The sequence below is a fragment of the Canis lupus genome, chromosome 3 (genome assembly GCF_011100685.1).
Source record: "Canis lupus familiaris isolate Mischka breed German Shepherd chromosome 3, alternate assembly UU_Cfam_GSD_1.0, whole genome shotgun sequence".
Classification (NCBI taxonomy): Eukaryota; Metazoa; Chordata; class Mammalia; order Carnivora; family Canidae; genus Canis; species Canis lupus.
The window spans coordinates 48,133,228-48,158,125 of NC_049224.1; the positions used below are offsets into that span (position 1 = coordinate 48,133,228).

Below are 24,898 nucleotides of genomic sequence, written 5' to 3' on the forward strand. Positions count from 1 at the left end.
GCTTGTGAGTACCTGTGTATAGTGAGTTGGATGCATTTTACTCATATAGCTTTGTGACGACCACATGAAGCTCATGGTAACTGTCCCAGAGACCAGGTACCAGGGAAGTTTTTCTCCAGGGGCACCATGAGTACCTTGTAAGGCTGTTGTTCTTGCACCTTATCGAGAGCAGATTAACTTTTCCAGTGGGCTGGCCCATGTCAGATAGCATGCGCTGGTCTCAAAAACAACACCAAAAAGTTGCTTTTGAGAAACTGTTACTGAGCACTTACCACGTGCCATGCACTGGGGACACATTGGTAAACGGGACGGAAATGGACCCTTTCCTTATGGAGATTGTCTTATGGTAGATGAAAACAATAAGAACAAAAGTAAATACACTACCTTCCTAGTCCAGGCTGAATGATCCTCTCAGTGGCTAATCTCTGCCGATTTCCAAGACAGAAAATAAAAACAACGCTACACAATGGCACTCTGATGAGGACTAAAAAAATCCAAAAGTCAACACATTTTACTTTATTTTCTCTCAATTGATCTCAACTCCCAAATGTTCCAGCTTCAAAAGGTAAGATTAGGTACCATTAAGCCAGCCAGACTAGCATTGATTTAAAAACCCTCCTTGATGGTACAGGATGGAGGAGGTTGCAGACCCATATTAATCTCCTTGTTATCAGCTTGATCTCAGCCTGCCAGGAACTAGCTCGTCTGATTCCCAATTCCGGCCACATCCCTCCAGTCCTTGGGTTTCTGTGTACCAGGCCATGGAGCCTGTATAGAACCATGAGATCCCTGCGAGGAATACTTATGTTAATAGGGGGCTGGTGTTGCTTCATGGAAACAGGAAATGGAAAGGGTGCTTCATCTGTAAATAGATGGAACTCAATGGATTTCAAATCAGACTGTTCTATGGGGGCTTGTATAACCCAGCACATTTTCTCTCCTTTGGCTATGGAGAGAAATATAGACATGATCTCAGGGTGTAGGTGGCAGGGGTCTTTCTGAGCCTCAAGAAACGAATTCCCCAGGGATCCCTGGATGGCTCAGCAGTTTAGTGCCTGCCTTCGGCCCAGGGCGGGATCCTGGAGTCCTGGGATCTAGTCCCACATCGGGCTCCCTGCATGGAGCCTGCTTCTCCCTCTGCCTGTGTCTTTGCCTCTCTCTCTCTCTGTCTCTCATGAATAAATAAATAAAATCTTAAAAAAAAAAAAAAAGAAACAAATCCCCCCCTTTCCTGCTGTCTCTCCTTTCCTTCCTGTGTTTTCCAAACCAGCACTTAGTCTCTGCCAGGCACTGTGCTCAACGTAGCACAGCTCTGAAATGGCTCCAGCCCTCCTAGGGCTACCATCTAGTAGGCAAGAAAGATACCACGCAAGACACACAAAGCGGAGGGAGCTGCACGAAAGAGTAGAGTGTGCCTGGAGACTACAAGATAGGGGTCTAATCTAGTGGTGTTGCTGGGGTGGAGGGGCCTCTCCGGCCTAAATTGCCCTTGCCTTTTGTGTCATTCACAAGACGGTTTCATTGGGCAATTCCTCATTTGTACACTGGGCAATTTCCCACGTACAGTGAGCAAGTATCTCTGTAGCTAGGTACTTTTGGGGAAGATTAACTCACTTCCTCTCTATAGAAGTTTTGCAAGAATTGTCATAGCTTTGCTACCAAAGAGGCAGAGCTTTGGTAGCTCTGGGGGAAGAAGTTAAGACCAGCACATCATCACTGCATAGACGTTAATCTTCTCCTGGATCTACCTTCATGTGTTTTGTGAACTCCACTTCATTGACCTAACATGTTTCTTTGCAATGACCCACTAAAAAACGTAAATGAATTTATCATAAAAGGAATCTTTATATCATTGCCGCAAATAGAATACCAATATCCCTTGCTCTAAATAGAAAGTTATGGCAAAAATAAATATAATTAAGTTCTTGGCTACCAGCCTGCCCAGAGGCTGTCTTTACCTGAAGGAGCAGGTTGGTTCTAAAAGGTTCCCTTATACTTGTCTTTTTCGATCATCCCCAGAGGCTTCCCCCATATCAATTCATCTGCCTTTTTTTTTTTTTTTTTTTCATCTGCTTTCTATAATGGTTTCAGTTTGGAATGAGACTGCAGGCTGGGTAAGCCACCAGAACCTCTCATGAACCCCAGGAACTCCAGGGCACTGTTACTGTGTACACCAACTATAGAGAGGGGTCATTTGCTGTATGAATGACCACATCCCAGCCAAGCTCATGAGGGGGCTTAATGATCCAGCCAAAAAGTGCTTTGCTGTCTAGCTTCTCCAGAAATTTCAATCATGTGCTATAGTCCTGGGTCGAGGTTATTTCTGGTATGGGCACACTGCAACCTCCTTAAAAACTGATTTCATAAATCAATTCAACCCTTGGTTAGGACTTCTCCTTGTCTTGCCTCTGTCTCGAGCCTCATCTAGAAGGACAAAGAAAGAGAAGCAGGCTAATCCCTAGGGCTAAATCTCCAGCACCTGGGACATGGCCAGCTAGACCTTGAGAAAATTCGGGGGATTTTTTGCATGTGTTTATTCAGCAGTTACTTTACCAGAGTTTCAGTTTACCTCTCCATTAAGTGGGTTTTGTAGGGGTTTCATAATAAATGTGTGAAATAATGTATGAAAAGCTCCTGGTCATATACAGGCATCCAGCAAGTGACTATAATAACTATTATTAAGTTTTTCTGACATCCATTTGAGGGTCACTCTAGGCCAACTCTGTGATGGGTAACAGGGATCTTTGGACAACTCCTCCCTGGTCTGATGGGTCAATGTCACTGTCTTGGGCTGGGGCTCTGCGAAAAGCCAGGAAACCAACTAGTCCCCCCAGTGGAAGGAGTGTGCATACAAATTACCTAATGATGCAGATTCAATTTCATTAGGTTTGGATCTGGGTGAGGCCTGAGATTTTGCATTTCTACCAAAACTCCAGATGATGCCATGTGGTTGGTCTGAGGACCACTCTTTGAATGACAAGGCTCTAGACCAGTGGTTCTCCAAGTACAGTCCTTGGAGGGATCAAGGGTAACAGCATCATCTGGAACTTGTTTGAGATTTCGATACTAAGACCCTGTTCCAGATCTGCTGAATCAGAAACACTGATGTTGAGGAGCTAGCACTGTTTCTTACAACCCTCATGTAAGGCTGAGCCACAGCTTTGGCACTTCCTGGCCCTGCAATCCACAGCACTTGCTCATTCCTCTTTTGTTAGGGGAAGCGTGTGGCCTGAGCCTAAAATGGAGAAAGACAGCTGTATCTCAGCCCTTCCTAGACCAGAGACAGCCAAAACTCTGGAGATTAGCATTTGGGGGCTCTCTTCTCTTTTCAGATTCACCACTGACCCCAAAAAAACACTAAACAAGGCTACCCTAGGCAGGTAGTAAGGCAAGAGGCAGCTAGGGACCTAGATCTGGAAGGGAGAGTGGTTTGGGCTGTCTACATCCCTACCCAACCTACTCCCCCACCATTCCATGTTTCTATGTGGCTTGGGCTTTTACAAGACCTCCTGGGCCCCTCCATTGAATTTAGACAGGCAGGCAGGCCAACAACTATTTACAGAGTGCCCCATAAAGTTATGTGTTTGCACTTTCCACAGTCCTAATTCCCAGGTGTTGGGTATTTGGGCCACCACCTCCAGCAAGTGGTTTGTATATCTGTAAATCTAGGTCTATATTCCTTCTTCCTTTTCTCCCTCTACTTCCTTCCCACCATGATTTTTGGTACTATATTATTTTTTGAATTAAATAATACTCCCATTGATGTTGCTTTGTTAAGATCATAACTGCTCTCTTAAAATAAATCAATGTGTCTTGAACACCTGCCAGGCGCTTTTTTGGCGGTTCGCATCTGTATGTGTGTTTTTAATTGTGGTAAAATACACATAACATAAAATTTGCCATCTTAGCCATTTTTAACTGTAGAGTTCAGTAGTGTTAAGTGCATTCACGTTGTTGTACAACCAATCTCCAGAGTTCTCATCTTGCAAAGCTGAAACTCTGCATGCATTAAATAGTAACTCCCTCCTCCCCCAGCCCTTGGCAACCATCATTCTGCTTTCTGTCTCTGGGAATTTGATGACTCTTGGCATCTCAAGGAGGTGGAATCATATAGTATTTATCTTTTTATGACTGGTTATTTCACTTAGCATACTGTCCTCAAGGTCCATCCATGTTGTAGTCTGTGTCAGAATGTCCTTCCTTTTTAAGGCTGAGTAACATTCCATTGTAAGTTTATGCCACATTTTACTTATCCTTTCATCCAACCATCCATGGATATCTTTTGGCCTATTGCAAATAATATCGATACGACACAGAATTGAAAGCAAGGGCTTTCAATTCTTCTGGGTACCCCCCAGGAGTGGGATTACTGGATCCTATGGTAATTCTAGTTTTAATTTTTTGAGGAACTGCCATATTGATTTCCATAATGGCTGCACCATTTTTCTTTCTCATGTCTTGTGTTTTATTTAATCCTCAGAGCACTGTGAATTGGGTATTATTCACCCCGTTATTTAGGTTAGGAGCTGGGGCTCAGAGAGATGAGGTCACCTGCCTGAGGTCACACAGGTAGTAAGTGTTCCTCCAGAGATACAGCCTCAATCTTCCCACAGTTACCCTTGGCTTGAAGCCTGGGAAAAATTTACAGTGAAGACCTAAGTGAGTTATTCTGACATTGCTAGAGGCTAGAGCTTTAGTGGGCAGCACCAGGCAGGCTAGGGAAGGGGCTGCAGAGCCTTGGCTGGACCATGCGGGTCTGTGCGAGGCCATTCGTCAGCATGCGGCCCTCAGGTACAGCGGCCTAAAAGGCATCCTGCCCAGGCCCGGATGGATTCAGCACTGGGGGTTTCTGTCTTGCCCTTCTCTTTGCTTCTCCTTGGAACTCAGTTTATTGATCCAGGGATACTCAGACATCCTACAGAGTCCTTGGAGCGTCAATTCCCAAGTTTCGGGAACCACGGAGGTACAGTTGGAGAAGCTTTGCTTCTTATAGGAGAAAGTCACCGGCCTTATCAATTTACCAACTCATTTTCTCCAGAGATCTTCGGCCTCCTCGCTTCATTATTTAAGCCATGCTGGCATTTACCAAGAAAGAAAGTGTGAATTAATCCTGAGTATCACTCCTCCGAGCACTGCCAATGTTCCTGTTCTTGAAATTGGAGATGGGGAACTAAGAACACTCACCCACGCCTCACTGGGCAGAGTCCAAGTGTGGCTGCCCCTTCCTAAGCATCTGCTGAAATGGGGCACCCGATGGCAGCGGCCACTGATGCATTTGGGGGGCTCCTCTGACATGCCATGAGCCTTGTCTGCAGTCTTAGATGTCCCTAGCTGCCCTTTACAAACTCTTGGTGTGGTACAGAGGGTACAGAGGTGGCCTAGGGGGCTGGAGGGAACAGGAGCAGCAGGCCCATAATTCTAGTACCTGAAAGTAGCTAAGGCCCACATGGGCCATGAAGTCTGGGATTCTGGTGCCTCAGTTTCCCACCTGTGTGACCTTAAGCAAATCCTGGAATCTGTCTGGGCCTCCACTTCCTCATCTGCAAGAGGGCAAACAGGGTGGTTGTGGTGGTTAAGGAAGTGAGCTGTGGAGCTCCCAGTAGAATGGCAAGCATGGCGTCAGTCCCTGGGAAACAGGGCTCCCTGGGCACATACCCTCTCCCTGCCAGCTTCCTTCCTCTCTTCCTTCCTCCCTTCTTTCCTTCTTTCCTTCCTTCTTTCCTTCCTTCTTCCTTGCCAGGCCCCTCCCGGCCTGAGGAAGCTGGAAGCACTAGTCCTTTTCTCTTTCCCCAGAAGAAACTTCCTCCTGGCCTTAATCATTTGTGTTGTGTTCCTCTTTCTTCAGTGTGTATCTGTCTCTCTGGTAATGAGACAGTCACACAAATGCCATGCTCCAGAGCCATTTTGATGAGATGAGATGGGGACAAGCAGGTAGCTAGCAGAGGCAGCAACAGGGCGGGCAGAGTGGGGGCACCGCTGTGCAACAGGTTATTGAGTCACAGCAGGCAGCCCTCAGTGGCATAGGTCTGTGGGCTGCCAGGATGCCACCCTGGCCTGGCGCTGGCACGCTGCCCTGTGGCTCTCTTTCAGCATCACTGCTCCCTACAGACTTTCATGTTTTCCAGCTTTAGCTTCTGGAATGAGGACCATGAAGATTTCCCCACCCGAATGCCATTTAGTACATCATTTCTGAGTAGTTCTCCTTGTTTCTGGGTGCTTGGGCTCAAATCCCAGCTATGCAACTTACTAGCTGTGTGACTTTGGCCACTTTCTTTAGCTGTTCTGTTCCTCGGTTTGCTCATCTGTGAAATGGAGGTAACAGTAGCCCAGACCTCATAGGATTGCTGAGAGGACAGGTATGAAGAAGGCTAATGGGCTTTGAGTATCGTTTGGTGCAGAGAAGACACCCCAAAGTGATGTGATATTCTCTGCGGCATCAGCCTCTGGGAGGAAAAGGCGGGTGAGGAGTGAAGCTATCTGTGCTTCCAGGAGCGATGCTCTCCATTTACCCTTCAAAGTGAACTTGGAGCCTAGACTGTTAGATTTCAGGGATCAGATAACAATTCCCCAAAATTGAGGTCAGGGAGTCATAGGATCAACAGCCTCTTTGGCTATGGAAGACCATCACAACCACCATCCTAGCATCACCCTCTCTCAGGAAAGAGAGGACCCCTTTATAGGAAAAAAGAATGTCGTCTCAGAACAAAGAAAAGTCATTCTCAGGAATGGTGGTTAGCAAATGAACATAATCGTCATGGACACATGGTGCTCTTTCTTTTTCTTTTTTCTTTTCTTCTCCCTTTGGGATCCCCGGCCTTCTGCAAATCAGCTTTGGGGACCACTGACCTTGGGGTCACTCCCCCCCCCCCCCCCCCCCCCGTTAGCTGCTAAGAGGCCAGAGGAGGAGGAAAAATTGTTGTCATCTCGAGCCTCAGAAACAGGTTGGGAGGCAGGGCTAAGGGACTCCGTGTCTCTCCCAATCCCCCCAAGAACAAAAAAGTGCTGGGAAACTCTCCGACAAAGTGAGAGCCTTCTTCTGGCAGAGAAATCGAAGAATCACACTGGCACACACACCCACACCACAAGGCGGGACACCGGATTTCCAAGAGCAGCGGATCAGGATTCTAAGTGGACAAGTGTCAGGAGGAGCCACTCCTGCCGGCGCAAAACACAGATACAGGCTTGTCACGGCCACTGCTCTTTCCCCAGATGGAGCAGTTCCCTTTGCCACTGTGAGGTCTGTGACAGCTGAAGCTGAGAAAATGTTGGGACAAACAGGTCCCGTCAGGACACCGGGCGGCTTCCTAGCAGAGTGACGAATTGCAGGCGACTGGGGAGAATTTAAAACCAGCCCAGCTGCCACCCAGGAGAGTGACTAATCTCCACACTTAAGGACAAGCCCCAGACCGGCAGTCGTTCAGACACAAGAGACGGTTTTCCTGGACGCAGATGGCACCCAAGTGTCTCACCCTGTGGCTTCTCTTGGAGAAATGGACCTATCCCCCTCCCTGGCAGGAGACAGCCACCTGACAGGCATCCCCCTCCTGCCCTCTGTGGTGTTTATGTGCCTGCCCCTCCCACAATCTTCTCCCTATACCTTTCCATCGTCTCCAGAACTCACTTTTGCTTCAGAGAGCTAAGAGATAGGAGGATCTGGAGCTTCTCTAGGAGCTTCTCTAGGGTCCACACAGTTGCCACAAGTCCATCCATCACGATTCCCTGGTTTGATCAGTGTTTGAGAATCAAAACGCCACCTAAAAATGCTTAATAAAAAAAGTCTTGGAGATCACACACATTGATCTGACCTCCTGTTCCTTTGCTCTTGCAATGTTTCAAACATCCAACTTCTAGCATCCTTCCTAGGGACCACCAGCCCTTGGAAGGAAACAGTTGACTCCAGTATGGAAGCATTAGGGTGACAAAGGGGGACAGAGCTGGCACTTTCTCTCCAGGCAGAAGGACGGTGGCTGGGGGGCAGTGGCACTATTAGCAGTGGCAGGGCTAGGAAGAGCTCTCTGGCGAAGAAAGGGCTAAACAGAGGTGTGGAGGTGGGTTTCTGCAGCTTTGGTTTTTATCTGAACTGACAGTTGGAAACATACCACTGGTCCTCTTCTTTTACAAACTAGAAAGGGCTTTTCCACTGGCCCGCCTCCAACATTCTAAGATGATGGACAATGCCCTTAATTGGGCTGTGCCCTCTATGTTGGATACATAAGGTGGGAAAAACAGGGCCTTCTGTGTAAGCAGAGGGTGTTTCCTTGTTATTAAAATAGTATAGAGCTTCCGGGGGCAGGAAGACTGAAATCTTATTTTGGCCGTGTCCTAGGCCTGAAAAATATATTATGGGTTTCAAGCACTAAACCATATGCTTATCACCAGGATCTGGGGGCAGGGAGAAATAAAACAGAATCAGTGAGCCCATCTCCATTGGCATAGATACCGGCATAAAGGCATGCTAAGGGTACATACGGGAGGCGCAGCTATCCCAGACTGTCCAAGGAGGGTCTGGGCCCTGAGAATGCTTTACAAAGGAACGGCTACCAGACCTTAGCCTTGAAAGATGAGTTAAGGGAAGGCAGGATAGCGTGGGGTTGGAGTCAGGGAGGATAGTGTGTGGAAGGAGGTTTTTCTAGAAAGGAGGAAGAATGTGTGCAAAAGCGTGGAGGCATGGAGTCATGGCTCATTCTAGGAAACTGTGAGCAAAACAGGAAGGCTGGAGCCCAGGGAGGCAGAAACAGGAGACGGGGGCCAGATTATGTATTACCTTGTACACCGTGCTAAAAGCATAGGAGCCTTTCTAGAATTCCACTCTCTCTCAGAAGTATTTATAATTTGCAATTTACAACGTCCCCAATTTGTAAAACCTAAACAATTTTAAAACCTAGCAACCCTGCTTTATAAGGGGAAAGAGGCCCTGAGTGGTGAATTGGTTTCTAAGACGGATATCTATTTACAATTTAAATTTGATGCTAGGAACAGTTGGCAACAGGACTTGGAGCAAGTGAGTTAAAAACCAGAGCTTTCTCTCCTATTTTATCCTCCAGTCATGTTTATACGAGAGGGAAGTACACCAGGACTGGGAAGAAGAATGAGCTTTTCCAAAAAAAAAAAAAAAAAAGAATGAAAAAAAAAGATTGCATCTTCTTGAGCAAATATGTATGCTCCTTACAAAGTGCCTGCACTTCAAGTGCTCAAAAAAGGAGCTCCTTTTTTTCACATCAGCCTGGACTCATCCACCACCAAAAGGTGCACCTCACCTCACTCCTGGCCAATGGCCACAGCTGTGGCCTGCTCACAGACCTGGTCACAGCCAAGGACCAGAGCTAGGCTGCCCCGCCCCCATCTTAACTGTTCCCCAGATGTGGCTTGAGGTCTGTCTGGGGTGCACTGGGGACCCCTGGCGAGGGTGACTGGATGGCATCCGTTTTGAGGACGTCCATTCCAATAGGCCAGTGCTCACAGGGACCTGTTACTAAATATCTCTACTATCACCTCTGCTGCAGGCCCCCAGATGCCCAATCAAATGGCATGCAGATGCCAGAATTCTCTTTCAATTGATAACCAAATCAGATTTGCAAAGAGATGGCTTTTCCCTCCAGAAGCTTCAGCCCAAGACCCCACCTGTGAGTCTAGGATGCTCATGTCTGTGGCATGTGAGCTTGTCTGACAAGCCAGGGAGAGAGATGTGCCATTCTGTCCTCTAGCATCACGCTGAACTTGACAGGACCAAAGGGGCATTTCAGGGAGACTAGTCCTTCTCCTAGTCTCCTTCATTCATCTTCCCTCTTTGTAAGCTGCTGAGGCCAGACCATGCTCTTAGGAAAACTGTGGGCCTGTCAGATCCCTGGAGAAAGGGTTAAGTCCTGAGACCCAGTCTGTAGTATTACCACAGTGTGGAAGAACCCAGAGGACAGGGCAGGTCTAGCAAGGCAGTCAAGAACACAGGCTTTGGCTTCTCATAGAACCAGCATCACTTACTTGATCACCAAACCTCTCTGAGCCTCAGTTTCCTCACTGATAATCTGGAGATAGCCACAGTACCTTGCTTAAAGAAGTTCAGGAGGATTGAATGAAGTAGTACTTTAGAGCCATTAGCCTAGTGTCCGGCACACAGAACTTGTCAAATAGTAGCTCCTGTTGCCACCAGAATGTGACCACTGGGTTGCCATGAGGAGAACCTATGTTAATACCTATGAAGCACTTGGAATAGCTCTTGGCTCATAGTAAGCTCTCAGCAAATCAATAAATGCTAATGACCATCATCACCTTCATCTTCACCATTATGATGATTATTGCTATTATTACTAGTTACATTCTTTTAAACCAGAGACTCTTCTGGAGAGTCTGAAGAGCTCATCTAGGAATAAGGGCATTGGGTTGCAAACAAGGAGACGTGTGCAGGCTTGCCCTCCCTTTTACCAGATCAGGGTGTGATATTGGATAGATAATATTGCTTCGCAGGGTCAAATTTACCCTCACCGTAAAAAGAGAGGAAGTTTCCTAGTCAGAACCTCACACTTCCTTCCCATCCTAAGGCTCTGTGGGTGTCTGCTTTGCCCAATGATGCCATGTGCGTCTGTCACCAGGCCAGTGCAATAGAAGTTTATTGGATGACTTTGTGCACCCAGTTCTGGGGATACCTCGGTGGGCAAGGGAGTCATGCCTCACACCCCTCTGTTGTAGGTTACACTCAAGATTAAAGCTCAAGGGACAATTGGAAAAACATCTTAGCTTGCAACTTGGTCTAAAAACTGGGGCACTGCATGAATTGTTGGGGGCCAGTTTACCAAAGTCCCACCCAACGTCTGATGTAGAATTTGAATTTGCTCTTTGTTTGAGTGCTTTGCAGAGATCTCATCTTGCTACACTTCCTTTTCTCTTTCAGCCCCAGGGAGACATTTCCATAAGCAAGTTAGGAAGTTGAAAATCATCACTGAGGAAAAGAAACACGTCTCCCAGAAAAAGCTTCAGGAAGAAAAACCTGCCCCTGGTAACCCACTGCATGATTGCTTGGGCAGGACAGGACCTCTGAGAGTACCACACCAAAAGCTTCATTTTATAAGAAAGAGGATCAAGGGCTTAAGAAAAGTGTGTCTCAGTTTTGTTCCACCAGACAATGCACACACAATTCTCTTTCACTTCTCATTCCTGAATCATACATAGATGTTTACTCCAGAAAGAGACGTCTTCCTTCCTGCCTTCCTAACAGCATCACAGAGTCCTACCTTCCAGAAACAAGCCATCCTTTTATAGAACCAATGTTTTCTTCCAGGGACTGACACTGGCAGGTTATTTGCAATCTTCCCTGGCACAGGTTGAGATCAAGTTGGGGAAGGGTGGGCACGGCTGGTGGAGTAGCACCATGGTCTTGAGTTTGAGCCCAGGTCTCCCAGGAAGGAATATGATGAGGAAGACAGAGCCCTACTCCTGGCACCCCTCACTGGCCACTGTGCCAGGACCCTTAACCCACTGAGCCCTGGCTGGCTACTCAAAGTTGGGGTGGTTCCAAGGATTAAAGCGACGGAGCTTGAAACCTGGCTTCTAAGCAGATATCAGACCTGTTGGTATTCTAGTCCTCTGCTCCACGTCCTTCGTCCTCCAGCTATGGCAAATCCCAGTTATACCTCCATTCTCCTTAAATATGTGTGGGACAGACCGTGAGTGGGACTCACAGAGGGATTGTGTGTGTGTGTGTGGAGCGGGGAGATGTCTCAAGCTGGAGTCAAAACTGGTCTAGCCAGGGGTCAGCCTGGGGACAGACACCGAAAAGGAAGGATAATGCCACAGAAGATAACACGTTTGACCCATCTGACAATTTTCTCCAGGGTCAACCCAAACAGGGACCCCTCTCCCCCCACCAATGAAACAGGTCCCAGGGGCATACCCATAGCAGAGGAGCCCTGGGTTTTAAATACATGTGTAAATGCCCTTCTTAGCTCCAGCCTAGGAGCTTACTTCTAGATACCCTGTTGGAATAACATGATGTGGGGTGGCGGTGGGGGTCCCTACAACGCATTTGGCAGGAAGGTGCGACATTATGTGCAAAGTGATTTCCTGATTGCATTTTAAAAATTAAAAGTCCCTGGGCCATGTAGAAGCTATTCAGTAAAAGTTCAGTGAATGGCTAAGCCAGGGATGCCTGAATGAGCTCCGCACTTCTTATGATTTTATAGCAGAACAATGGGCAGCTGCTGCTCCTTCCCGCTCACCTGTCAAGGTCAGCAAGTGGTCTGGGCCAAGCAGAGCCCACAGGTGGGAGAAGAGAGGGAGAATGGAGAGGAAGGCCCTCCCCACCGCCGTCTACCACCCCAAGACTTGGCTTGCCTGATTTCCTCTCCCACCCTGGTTTTTGAGGCTAACAGCTCTGGAAAGTAACGTATTTCTCTATCTCCGCCTGGGAACACGTCATGTATTAGCTGAATAGTATTTGTGAAAGTTTTGGAGCTCTTGGGGAGCCCAGGATGAGGAAGAGGAGGAGGCAGACAGAAGTGTAGTGGAGTTCACAGAAGGAATTCTTGCGTTCCTGAGATGGGAAGGGGCAGGGAGAGAAGGAGAGAGCAGGAAGTGGCGTCTGCCCCAGGTTTGGGTCCTTAGGGCCTTGGGATCCTGGCATTTCCCTTTCGAGGGACCTGTCAGCGCAGCGGGCTCTCAACTCGCGCAGATAATGAATGAAACAAATGGGACAAAGGAGTGGGCGCACGCGGCGCGGGGCTCGAGCGGGGCGCCAGGCTCGGCTCTAGCCCCGAGGAGGGAGGGACCTCGTGCCCACTCCGCGACCTCACCTGTTCCCTGCCCTGGGCCAGGGAGCGCTCCTCAGGGCCCCTGAGCGCCCTGGCTGCCTCCCCACCTGCCCGCCGCGGGCCGGACGCTCTTTGCGGCGCTGAAGCAGAGCCACCCCCGAGCGTGCGGGAGGCCGCCGGCCGGGCTCGCTCTCAGCCTCCGGGGCCCGCCGCAGGTGCGTCCCGCGCCGCAAGTGCGCGCTCCTCCAAGTCCCGCGCGGGGGCAGCGGCTCGAGGCCCCTCCCCACCCCTGGAGAGATCCGGAGAGAAGCCGAGGCGAGACCGCGCGCCTGGGGGCCGCGAAGACCACCGGCGGCGGTTCACACTTTCCCGGAAGGTCTCGGTCTCCGCGCTGAGAGCGCACGGGAATCGGGGGCTCAGGGGCCGCCGCGGGGTTAGCCGAGCGTCCAAAGCCAGGCGAGGACGAGAGTCTCAGCCCAGCGCCGCGCGTGCCGCCTCCAGCGCTACCCGCCGGCGCCCCCAGCCCGGGCTCCCGGGCTCCCGGGCTCCCGGGCCGGCGGGAGGAGCGTGTGCCAGTCCGTAGGTACTGGGGACACTCCCCTTCCCGGGAGCCAGTGCAGAGCCCCCGCCCTCCGCCCCAACCCGGGCATCCCCTCCCCCAGCGCAGAGATACCCGCGCGCCCCCTGCCCACTTTGCCAAGGCGAGAAAACGGCCGAGCTGGAGACAAAGAAACTCCTGCCTCCTCCACTCTCGGCCCCTCCGCCCGCCCCAGACACTCCCCGGCGCCCTCCCTCGACCCCGGCGACAGCGCTCGCGGGCGCACTGGGGAAGGGGGGTGGGTGGGCGAGTCTGCCCCCCGACGCGGGCCAGCCGGAGGCTGCCCGTGCTCCCCTCTTGGGGACACCCCACGGCGGCCGCGCCCCCAAGCTCCGCTCCCCAAACCGTCCCGGTCCCTCGGCACCGCCTCCCGGGCCGAAACCTTCCCCCACTTCTCCCGGCGAGCGGCAGGGGGGCGCGGCGCACACAAAGCGGGTGCGGGGGGCGGAGTACCGGGGAGGGAGAGATCCCGCCGGGGCTCCGCACGGGCCTGGGCGCAGCTATTTACCCGATTTCTTCTTCGATCTCCGAGATGTCTGCGAAGATGAGGAAGACCACGAGCAGCGTGAGCGCAGCCAGCATCCAGCTCCGGAACTGAAGCTGCATGGTGGGTTCGCGCCCGCCTGGAGCCGCGCGGGCCGGCGCGAGGAGCGGGGGCTGGAGGGCGCAGCGGCGGGCGCCGGAGCCTCCGCGCGCGGCGCGCAGCGGGGCAGACACCCTGCACTCGGGGAGCGCGGGCCAGCGGCGGCGGCGGCGGCGGCGGCAGACAGGGGTTGCTCAGGCGCGGCGAGCCCGCTCGCTCCCTCTCCGCTCCCGCCCGCCCCTCCTCTCCTCTCCCCTCCCCTCCCCTCTCCTCCCCTCCCCTTCCCTTCTCCTCCCTCCTCCGCCCCGCGCCGGGCTCCCAGTGCAGTTTGACAGCTTTGCTCCGCGCCTCTGCTCGCCTGCTCCCACCCCAGTCAACTCCGGCGTCCAGCCCTCCGCCTTTGCTCCTCCCGCCTGGCTGCTTGCAGCCCCCGAGGGCGCCGGGAGGTGGCCGGAACCCGCCACAACCCGCCACAACCCGCCACTCCCCGCCTAGGGAGGCCGGGCCCGGGGCACGGCGGGCGTCCGGGTAGCGAGCTGAGCCCGGGGCAGAGAGCGCAGCGCCCGGCGTCCCCCGCCCGCCGGCAAACGCCCTACCGCGCTCGCTCTTTGTCCAGCGCCCTCGCTTTCTCGCAAAGTTTTGGCGACACAAAGACCTACACCTGGGGACAGCCCCCAGCGCTCGGCGGCGAGGAGGCGGTTTCAACCAGGCAGATGTTTCAGCAGTTGACGAATTAGAAGGGGTGGTGGGGGAAGGGGAGGAGAGACGAGATATCCAGGATAGGCCAACTTCAGCGGAGATGCTGATCGCAATCTCCGGGCGAGGTGCTCAGCCCGCGGGAAACCACCCCCTCGGGGCCGGTCATCCTGGTCACCATTGGGAGAACCCAGACTGGATCCAGAGAGGCTCCCCGAGCTGTCCGAGGTCTCGCAGTCTTGGCTAGAACTCTGGGCTCCTGCTGGAGCGGCTGCTCTACCCACAAAGGCAGACTCCGCGGCGTCCGCCCTGCCCACCCTGGGCCCTCCCCCTTCTGACTCCGGACTGGGCTTGCCTCCCCAGCTTTTGCCCTCTCCTTGCAAAATCAGTACCCACCCTGTCTTGATCTAAAGGCCTGCTAGAAAATATGGCTCCCACAAGGGGCAATGCCCCCCATGCTGAATATTTTTCGCTTCCCCAGCCTGAGACAATTTAATTCAAATTACATTTTGCACCGACCATTAGCCTGGGAAGGGCCCCATTAAGTTTTACTGGAATTAGATAATTACCATTTTTTTTTCTTGCACTAATTGTAACAATCCTCAAATCAGGAAACGTAACTTCCCAGAAGTGGTCATCGGGTTTATGAAAGGGTCCTTGAGGTCTGAGTTTGGGGAAAAGGGTCCTGTTCAAGAAGCCATGTGGAACATCCTAACTGCCTGGAAAGGACTCAAGAATGAAGGTGGGGGGCAGTGCAGATTGACTGTTTCCTCCAGGACCACCCACACAGAGCCAGTTCTTAGAGGGGTTTGGGGACCGGCTGGCAGTGGCTAAGTCCCTTCATGGGTACCGTGGGGGGATAAGAGGGCTGTCTGTGCCCAGAGTCCTTCTACTTTTTTTGTGTAGGAAGGAGGGACAGGTGGAAGCCTTCCAAGCTAGGGGCTGCTGGACAGCTCTTGTTGGCCCTAGAAGCCAAGATCAGTTCTCTCCTGCAGGAGGTGTTCCCAGAACCCTGCCTAGAGAGCAGGAGAGGGAAGCAGCCCAGAGAGAGACGGGAAAGCTCTGGGTGTGGGGAACAGATGTCTTTTCCCCAGAGGAGGGGTGTACCAATCTGCGTGACAGCACTTCATTTCTTTCCTAGCCCCTTGCAAAATCTGTGTACCTCCACTCCCGCAGTGAGCTCCTCCAGAATACCACATATTTTGATTGGACTGCAATTTTGTGATATTGAGTACAATGTTAAAATTAAGTCTTCCAGTCCATTAGAGGTGGTAGCAGGCATCAAAAGAGGGTTTACCATCAGGGTCGCTGGCCATGCGGTATAACCTTTGTATCTCTAAGTTTTCTGCATGCTTTGATCTTTCCCTCATCTTGCTTCATGAGTGGTTAAGGAGTTGTAGAATTGTATTTGTTGTTGCTTTGTCTGTTTTTTTCTGAGAGGTAAGAACGAGGTGCACCTGTTATGCTGCCTCATATTTCAATCATTCATTGACTGCATTACTCAGCAATGTTTATTGAGCACTTACCCTGTGCTAGACACTCTGTGCTTGGGGCTAGAGCTACAAAAAGGAGAGAGAGAGATAGAGATAGAGATAGAGATAGAGATAGAGAGAGAGAGAGAGGCATTTCCTGCCCTCTAGTGGCTCATGGTTTAGAAGAAGGAAGACAGATGTAATTATGGTATGGGATGTGAGCAAGCTACAGTACAGCTATGGTCTCCTGTATAACTTGTAATTGGTTAATAAGACCATGCAAGAGAACAAGAAGAAACTGGCTGGCCTCTCTCTTCTCTGCTCTCTGCTTCTCTACCAACTACACTCTTACTATGCTGAACCTCATGGAGAGGTTGCTGTACCCATTTCCTGTCAGGTGACCCAGTTGTTATCCCAGGCTCAGGGCCTCCCTTCTTTGGACTCACTTGAGTGGACAGGAAACGTGGAAATCGTTGAACACTTCTATCCTTCTATCCTTATATAGAAACCCTTGTAACCAGACCCACAGAACAACCCCTGCCAAGTACACCTGCTGAGAAAGAGCTAACTTTGTGATGTTGAGGCTATCCTTGCACTGAGAGTCACTGAGACAGGATTTTACTTGGAGAGTGGTAGGGGATCCTTGTGATAGTTGACCCAGAATGCTGTCCGGAAGCGCTTGCGTTTGAATCTGCGTGGGCCAGCTCCTTTTACAGTGGTGTCTGCTCACACTCACTGCCTCAAGGCTGTCTCTGAAAACTGAGTTTATTCCTGGGGTCTGGAAAGAGGGAAGATGATTGGATGGGCAGCAAGTGTCATGTCTGCCAATGCTGTATGAATTGCCGCACAGGCATACAGCCATCCTGATCCCTCCCCTCTTTCTGACCCCTCTGTTTAAACAAGTCCCCTTTCCTGCCTTGGTCTTTCCAAAAAATTGGGAGAACCCACAGTAATCACTTCTTTAGGTCAAGTTTCTGTATATTTGGGTTAAAACATAAGAGTTATATGGGAGAGGTAGCAAATTAAAAGTCATTACTACCCATTAACATTTTAATTCAAATTAATAGAGTAGATTAGCTATTTGACCACTGATAAGGCTCTGGAAGTTCATATTAATGAGGGGTAGAGGAGCAGGAAGCTCTGCAGAGCCCAGAAGGGGTCCAGTGGAGTCACATGCAGCAATCAGGCAGTCCTTCCTCATCTCTGACTCGGACTAAGGGTGTATTTCTCCTTCCAGGTGCTGACCTGAAGAGTTGAAATTCCTAAAAACACCAAAACCATATGTATCATTTGCACATCAACTAAATACTCCGTGTCTTCTCTCCAGAACTGGAGAGTTTTCATCTCAACTCTTCAGGTCAGCAACTGGAAATAAAGACTCTTCTGGCATTCTTCTTACACAGATACCATCAACTTCATTTTACATTGGAGGCAACCTAGGTCAGGAGAAGCTCAATTGTGCAAGATAGCTTAGTTGGCAGGGAGGGAATTTTAATGCAGCCGGCCTCCCTTGGGCCTCAACAACTTCTGGGATCCTGGGAATGCCAAGGTCCCCTCCAACACATTGGGCAATTCTGAATGAATTTGTAAATAGGGACCACCTTTGACTTTTACCAAATCCCCTCCATTCTGGTATGTCAGGATTTGGGGAACAAATTTATCTTCACTCACTGCACACCCTCCATCATCGATGAGACCATAATCATAAATCTCAATTTTCATTTCTCCACACAGAAGATACCAATCCTTTTAATCCAATCTTTTTTTTTAGGAAAAAAAACCCACCTCAATAATAAATAATAATTTTCTGATCCAAAATTCTGAACCAGTATCGACCACCCTTTAACTCACTCTGAAAGCAGTTTAGAATGTTTAAGAAAAAAAAACTAGAGTGGTTACAGCCTTGCTTTATCATCATCTCTGAATGAGGAGCTGTGAATTGCTTAGTGTGGGGTGGGGGAAGAGGGGTGTGTGGAAAGAAGGAGAATAGCCTAGTTGGAATAGACTAATAGGCTATTGTATTTCTGCACATCCCATAACTGAGAGAACCTGCCTTCCCTTTTGAAATTTACACTAAATTTGAATGTTCTCACAAATGCAACGTTTCCCCCCTTCAAAATCAGAATCCAGCGATAACAATATGGGAAAATAAACGGGCACATTTGCATTTCATTTGTAGCTTTTGTAAATAGCAAGATTGTATATTAGCTGAAGAAAGAAAAGAAATATACCCAGGCAAGTGCTAAATGTTTCTGGGATTATCTGCAAGAGGCCTTGGGAGGGACGTGGGAATGAACTCCATGGGGAGCTGGAAGTGATAGCAGAAGGTGGAGGGAGAGGGCAGTGGTTCAATTTTTTTCCTGAGATTTTTCCAAATTCTTCAGTCAGGATTAAAGGTGGTTTTGAACCAAAGCATGAAGTCAAGGACCAGATGGCAGAGATAAATGAAAAGGAATGTCCTCTTTCAGACTCTCATCAGTGCTTCTATGAAATTAAAACTGGGATATTTGAATCAACTCATCCAGCTTTGCCCAGACTCCAGCATGACCTCCTCCCCAAGAGCATCTAAGGAAGCTGGCCCTGGTCAGCCATCCCTGACTCTCCCTCTTGTCTTGTGTCACTTTCTCTAACCTCTGTTTGGATCACGGACTTCTGGGCATTCTCAGAGCTGGGAAGGAAGTTGGGTAGAGAGGATGCACCCCTGACCATTCACTCACTCAACTATGGTGTGTCTGGAATCATGCTAGAAGGCTGGCATGCACAGTTTCTACCCTTGTGGAATTTGGAGTCCCATGGGATTTTACGGATAGAAAACCCTGGGACCCGGAGACCTAGAGCTGGCTCACAGGTCTTGCTAGTTTCAGAGCCGAGAGCAGAATTCTGTCTCTCCTGTCTCCTAGCTGAGGTTGGAGCCAGATTTCTTGCACATACACTCTTTCATCTTTTTCTTGACAGTTCAATGAGATTGTAAACTCCCAAGGAGTAAGGGAGCTTTATTCTTCTTCTGGTCCCACATTACCTAGCATGGTAGAGACCCAGTGAATACATGTTCCCACCATGGCTAATTACAAGCCACCCCCATCATGTCACTGACATGTGCATGGGCCTGCCATGATGTAGAATGTCCACCACTTACATACAATAAATGAAATAATCTCGAGAGTATGGATAATGGCAAAAGGTAGATAATCAGATTAGGAAGTGATGAGTTCTGAGTATGTGTGGTCTTTGTTTTTAATGAATTTTTGTAGTTGGAAGTTTTTATGCTTCCATTTCTAATAACGGCTCTGTTTCACCATCAGCATGAGCCACCTCCAGCACAATACTGGTGATGAGGGGCAACGGGAATTTGGCACAATTACAATTAACTTGGTGAGCATGGTTGGGTGAAATACCATTTCTAAAGGAAACTCCAGATGGGATAGTCTCCAAAGCCTCAGTACTCAACGGAATGTCCACTTGCTAGGATCTTGGCATAAAGCATGGCCAAAGGAGCGTGCCCTGGGCCCCAAGTAGGCTTCTTGTGAAATGGCCCTTTGGGAATCCTTTTTTTTCCCTCTCCCTGGCTCAGACAGGTCCCTATGGCTGTTTCATACCCTCTTCCCAGTTCCCCCAGTCTGGTTTGACAAACCAGACTGAGAACCTGCAGGAAGAAGGGAATCTGTGGAAGAAGGGAAGGGCAGGTGTGAGGGACATGTGGCGGGCTCTGGGATAGAAAAGACCACCATAGAGTTTTTCTCTCCTTGTTAGCCCTGCCTTAAGATGATTGTGTGGACTGACCAGAAACACCCGAATCTGTTCCTGAAGCCAAGTTTCATATTGTCATATCTTCCTATTTCTTTGTGCCCTACTTTGCCACACTATGTCATTGTTATCACCCTAGGGAGGCAGCATAGTGATTTGTATCAAGAAGATTCTTTTTTTCTAGTGTTCTGACATCTAGGGCTTCGCTGAACCTGGAAAGTACTCTCCTCGGGCTAGTCGATCCTGGAGAGAGTAAAGCGTTTGCCTGGGAGTGTTCTTTTCATGTGTAAGCCAGCCAGTCCAGGTCCCATACCCCATCCAAGTCTTGTATGGCCTCTCACTCTCTAGGCCACTATCCCCTCTTTCCTAATCCCCCGCAACACCTGGTACCAGACAGGCAGGGACAGCCCCTGTGCCCCAGAGCTGACTGAAATTACACAGAATGAATCCTAAGCCTGTTTACCACGATCGCCTCTTCCTTCCCATGAAAACCACAAGGAAGCCTCTTGCCCACATTTTCTTCCCACTCCTCTGACTGCTGACCGACCCGGGAGCCTCTCCCTGTGTTCCTGTATGTCATGGCCTGTGACCTTCTCTTGGGAGCTATAACAAATGATCTTTTCAATGGCTACAGTCTCCTGATCATGGGCTTCACCATAGCTGAATTACAACAACACCTACATTTAAAAAATGGTTTGGAGCAGAACTTCTCAAATTACTTGCGGTATAGGACCAGGATTTTTATTCGTTTTTAAATCTCAACCATTGCAGAGCAACAAGTGTCCTACCACATACCAGTATGCAGTTCACGTCATGTGCTACTCACCATGCATGTGGAGAATCTTCAAACTCTTCATCCAGGAGAGTCACTGATCACATACTCAGATGCTGCAACATGTGAAACTGTTATGAATGTTTCTAAACGTTTCTTGTCTTCAATTTCTGTACTTATCTCAGCATGGACCACAAACGTCCAGTTCATACGTTGGCCCCTGGACCATACTTTGAGTAGTTCTGGTTCTGAGCTGATTTTGAGACCACACAGATTGCTGTTCGGAACTTAGCTTTTTGTGTGGTCTTGATCTAAGTTCCAGTTTTCTCTCTATTAAATAGAGAAGATAATAATGCTTAGCTCATGAGTTTTGGTAAGAATGAACTAAATTATATAACCCAAGTACTTAGGAGCATGCTGGCATAAAGTAACTGTTCATTACGTATGGACTTCAATTTATTATTTAGGATAATGCAAAAATAGAAAGGATGTATATATACAAAATACAAACTGGTTATCTCTGGATGGTGGAATTTGGGTTGATCTTTATTTTTCTACACACTTTTCTCCATTTTACAAATTTTCTACGATGACCATAAATTACTCTGTAATCAGGAAAAAAGTCATTACAATTTGTGGTGCCTATTTCCTCTGCACTGAATTTTTTTTTTTCTGCTGGAGTTTAATATCCTTTCTTAATAACCCAGTAGAAACACACATATTTAGTAAAGAAAATTGGTTTTGCAAACAATTTCCAACCTTTCTTTGATGTTTTGTGAGCAGCTACCTGATATTCACACTGCAGTTTTTGATGAAGAAAAACACGGTCTACAAAACTTTGCCCACTGGCATCAGAAAGCCCTGGAGATTCTTCCCTCCCCTATTTTCTCACTTGATGTCACCCGATCATCACCTAGCCTGGACTTCTCTGTTGATTGCTCTGTGTCACAGCCAAGTCCCAGCTTCCAGAGCAAAGCGGTGACTCAGAGAGCTGTGTGCAAGGAAAGCAGGCAATAGCTTTATACCCACATGGCACCCCAACCCCACCCCAGCCCCCAGGGCTGAAGGGACTGACTCTCCCCTCTTCCTCACCATGGCTCAAACTCTGCTGCTGATAGTTCTGTGCAGGCAGTGATACTGAGGACATATTAAAATGAGGGACCAAGGGGAAAGGACAAACATGAGGGTCATAATGAAGACAACCTTCCTCTTCAAGTCCTCACATAAAGTCCTTGGCCAGATCATCAGGTCATCTCACTATGCAAAGCTCTCTTTGAGAAAATGATCCTTGTCTTGAATGCAACTATGTGACCGTTTCATATTTTGGAATATCTGCCCGCCCCCCGCCTTTTTTGGTGGGATGAAATTCATTGAGATGAAAAAGAAGGCAATAATTTAAGTCTCCCCAATGGTTTATTTTTTAATTCAAGCTGCAAAATACAAACTCTGAAACTTGTCCAAATTCTAAGAGGGCATTATTACTATCTAACATTCATCATCATTAACATTTTTGCGGGAAAGATGATCTTTATGATGTAGTAGTATTGTATGTTTTTTTGTTACAAATATTTTTCAGAGAGCATTGGGATACTGCACATAACTAAAACTTAGAAGGTACCTGGGTGACTCAGTCGATCAAGTGTCAGACTCTTGATATCAGCTCAGGTCATGATCTCAGGGAATTGAGATAGAGCCCCACATAGGTCTCCACGCTGGGTATGGAGGCTGCTTAAGAGTCTCTCTCTCCCTCTCCCTCCGCCCTCCTTCCTTTATCTCTCTCCTCCTCTCAAAATAAAATAAAATAAAAGTAAAAAGTAACTAAAGTTTAAATGTTTACCAATAGGGAGATAATTTTGATAATTCTTAACAATTATGGAGATTTGTGGCTGCGTACCTGCCTTTGGGTCAACATATTATTGGTAATAGCTATGTTTTATTTCTTCTAAGACCTTGATCAGTAACAGAACCCCAGTTATAGAGTTGATCCAATGGAGGAAACATAGTCCATTTTGCAGTTTTCTGGAAACTCATAGAGATGACAAATAAGTGCTGGGTCACTCTTTCAGTCTGAAAGCAGTTTAATAAATTTTCTTGAGTGGCCCTGGGAGCAGCCGTGGCCTCCAGCCATCTGATATCACGAGAGGTGGATTGGGCACATAACAGCAACCCCTGTGAGCATTTAGTTACTCACATATTGAGTCAAAAAAATGCTATGTGATTTTCCCAATACAGCAGAACATACATCCAAGAGAGATTAGGAAGTATGATCTTTCAGTTTTATTCCAAAAGGAATGCCAGGGTCTCATATCCAAAAAGGCTCCATAGCGAGTTATTATACTTCTCTAAGTGCCCATAAGATTCTTGGCCAAACTCTAAATTTTACTAGAGGGACCCACTGGCTCATGTCCGCTGATTCGGCTGTGTGTGTAGATTGTGGTTCTTGAGTGCGCAGGGAAGGTGAAAAAGGAAGAACCATTGAAGGTTGGACTCAAAAGATCTTCTTTACAATGTCCTTCCTTTTCTCTTACTCTCTATGTGAATAATCCCCAATTTGGACCATTTAAGATGAGTCTTGTAGTACCTATTTTGTAGTTTAAAAACATGAAAGGTATAAGGGACTTCATCTGGCTTTTTCTAAGGACCTTTCATGTTTCTAGCATTGCCCTTCTACCTTTCCATGTGAATTGCTAACTTCCTGACTCTCATGTATTTCAGGAAGATTTTACTTTCTGTAGTGAGGCTCGTGTCAAAGGATAACATTCTCTTATAATTAATTCCAGGCCCAGCAAAGGGGAACACATCTTCCCTTCCCCTTTCTTCCTTCCTCTTGGCCATCTCTTGGGAGGGGCCAACACCCTTCCTGCAGAATGAGGGTCCCAGGGCTCTGACAACAGCTGGCCCCTGGCAGACGTGTGCCCACAAAGGAAAGAAGCAATAACAATGCTGCATTCATTTCAGGATCCATTAGGGGCACGTATGGCACAGGGAAACCAATAGGAAAGATGAAGCTGGCAAGAAAAAAACGATTTCTCTGTTTCTAGAATTGAATTGACCACAAATAATGATGGGGTGGAAATCACTAAGCAGCATCCACTTTAAAAGGTGAAGAAATTTAAAAATCACACCCAACACACATTTTTGTTGTCATTTCCAAAGCATAGCTAAAAGAAAAGGGATAATTGCCGCTTTGGGGTGTGTGTGTGTGTGTGTGTGTGTGTGTTTTCCTGTTTATGGGGCAGACTACCCACCCGGATCTGGGACTGTAGCACACAGCTAGCCATTGTGAGAGCCCGTGGCCTCCCGGGAAGCAGGAATTATCCTTCTAAGGTTGCTGCAACCATTTGAAAGGATAATCTCTTTAGTATCAATAATATTGATGATTCATCATAATTTGCTAGATAATAGAAAACCATTTTACAGTCTTGCTTTCAGAAGCCAGTAAAGACAAGGCTTCCAGAGGGACTGGTTACCCACTCAAAAGTGATCCTTGTCCTCTGACAACATACAATAGAAAAGGTATTTTGAGAGAAGGCATAGAGAGTATAGTTTTGATGTTTGTAAAATAGTCTCTGTAGAATCAGTCCTTCCTGTGCCTTCATACAACTTGGGAATTTATGGGCAATTCCACAAAAGGAGGAATTTCTCTGTCTCTCTCTCTGTCATTTGATTTCTTGCATGGGGTCAATCCTGGGTGTACTCATGCTCACCTGAGGGGTGGTCTTTTCGCGGCTTTTGTTGTCCTGTTGCGATAGTGGAGAAGGGCCACCAGGTGGCACTGTGCTAGATCAGGGTCTCCAAAATGAAGCGGAATTGCAGGGCTGAGCGTGCCAGGTAGATACTGGGCAAGGTAGGGTCAAAAGAGAAATCGAGACAATGCGAACAGAGAAAGGAAACAACCACCCAGAGGACAAAAATCTTGCATTTTGCTTATTGACCTGTGTTAGACCCACGGAAGCCAGTTTCCATTAGCCATCAATTTCAAGCATGTAACTGGAATTGAGATAAGAAGTAGACACAGTGTCTCCGGAAATCAGTATGCAAGGCAAACAAAATGGGAGATGGGTGTGAATCACCAAAAAATTGGTTGGATGATCCCAGTTATCTCTGCAGAGGGGTCCTTTTCTTAACGCCCCTTCTAGTCTTGGTGAAGAAATGAAATTTGAGCAGTTCTTCAGATAATCAGTAATGGAAATCAATAATAGACACTTTGCACTATCAGTGAAAATCAATAATAGATTAATACCTTGCACTGTTCCTGATTTGGGCACAACTATAATAGATGTGCGTTTCTAG

At 48.3% G+C, this 24,898-nt stretch overlaps 1 protein-coding gene across 1 annotated transcript in view; it reads right to left on the bottom strand.

Moving 5' to 3' along the window:
• ST8SIA2 (ST8 alpha-N-acetyl-neuraminide alpha-2,8-sialyltransferase 2) overlaps positions 1-13,944 on the bottom strand; it is a 61,510-nt gene extending 47,566 nt beyond the window's left edge. Inside the window, exon 1 of the mRNA NM_001097548.1 lies at positions 13,847-13,944. Within this exon, the coding sequence (NP_001091017.1) occupies positions 13,847-13,944 (98 nt within the window). The remainder of the gene's footprint in view (positions 1-13,846) is intronic.
• Between the last annotated feature and the right edge of the window lie 10,954 nt (positions 13,945-24,898).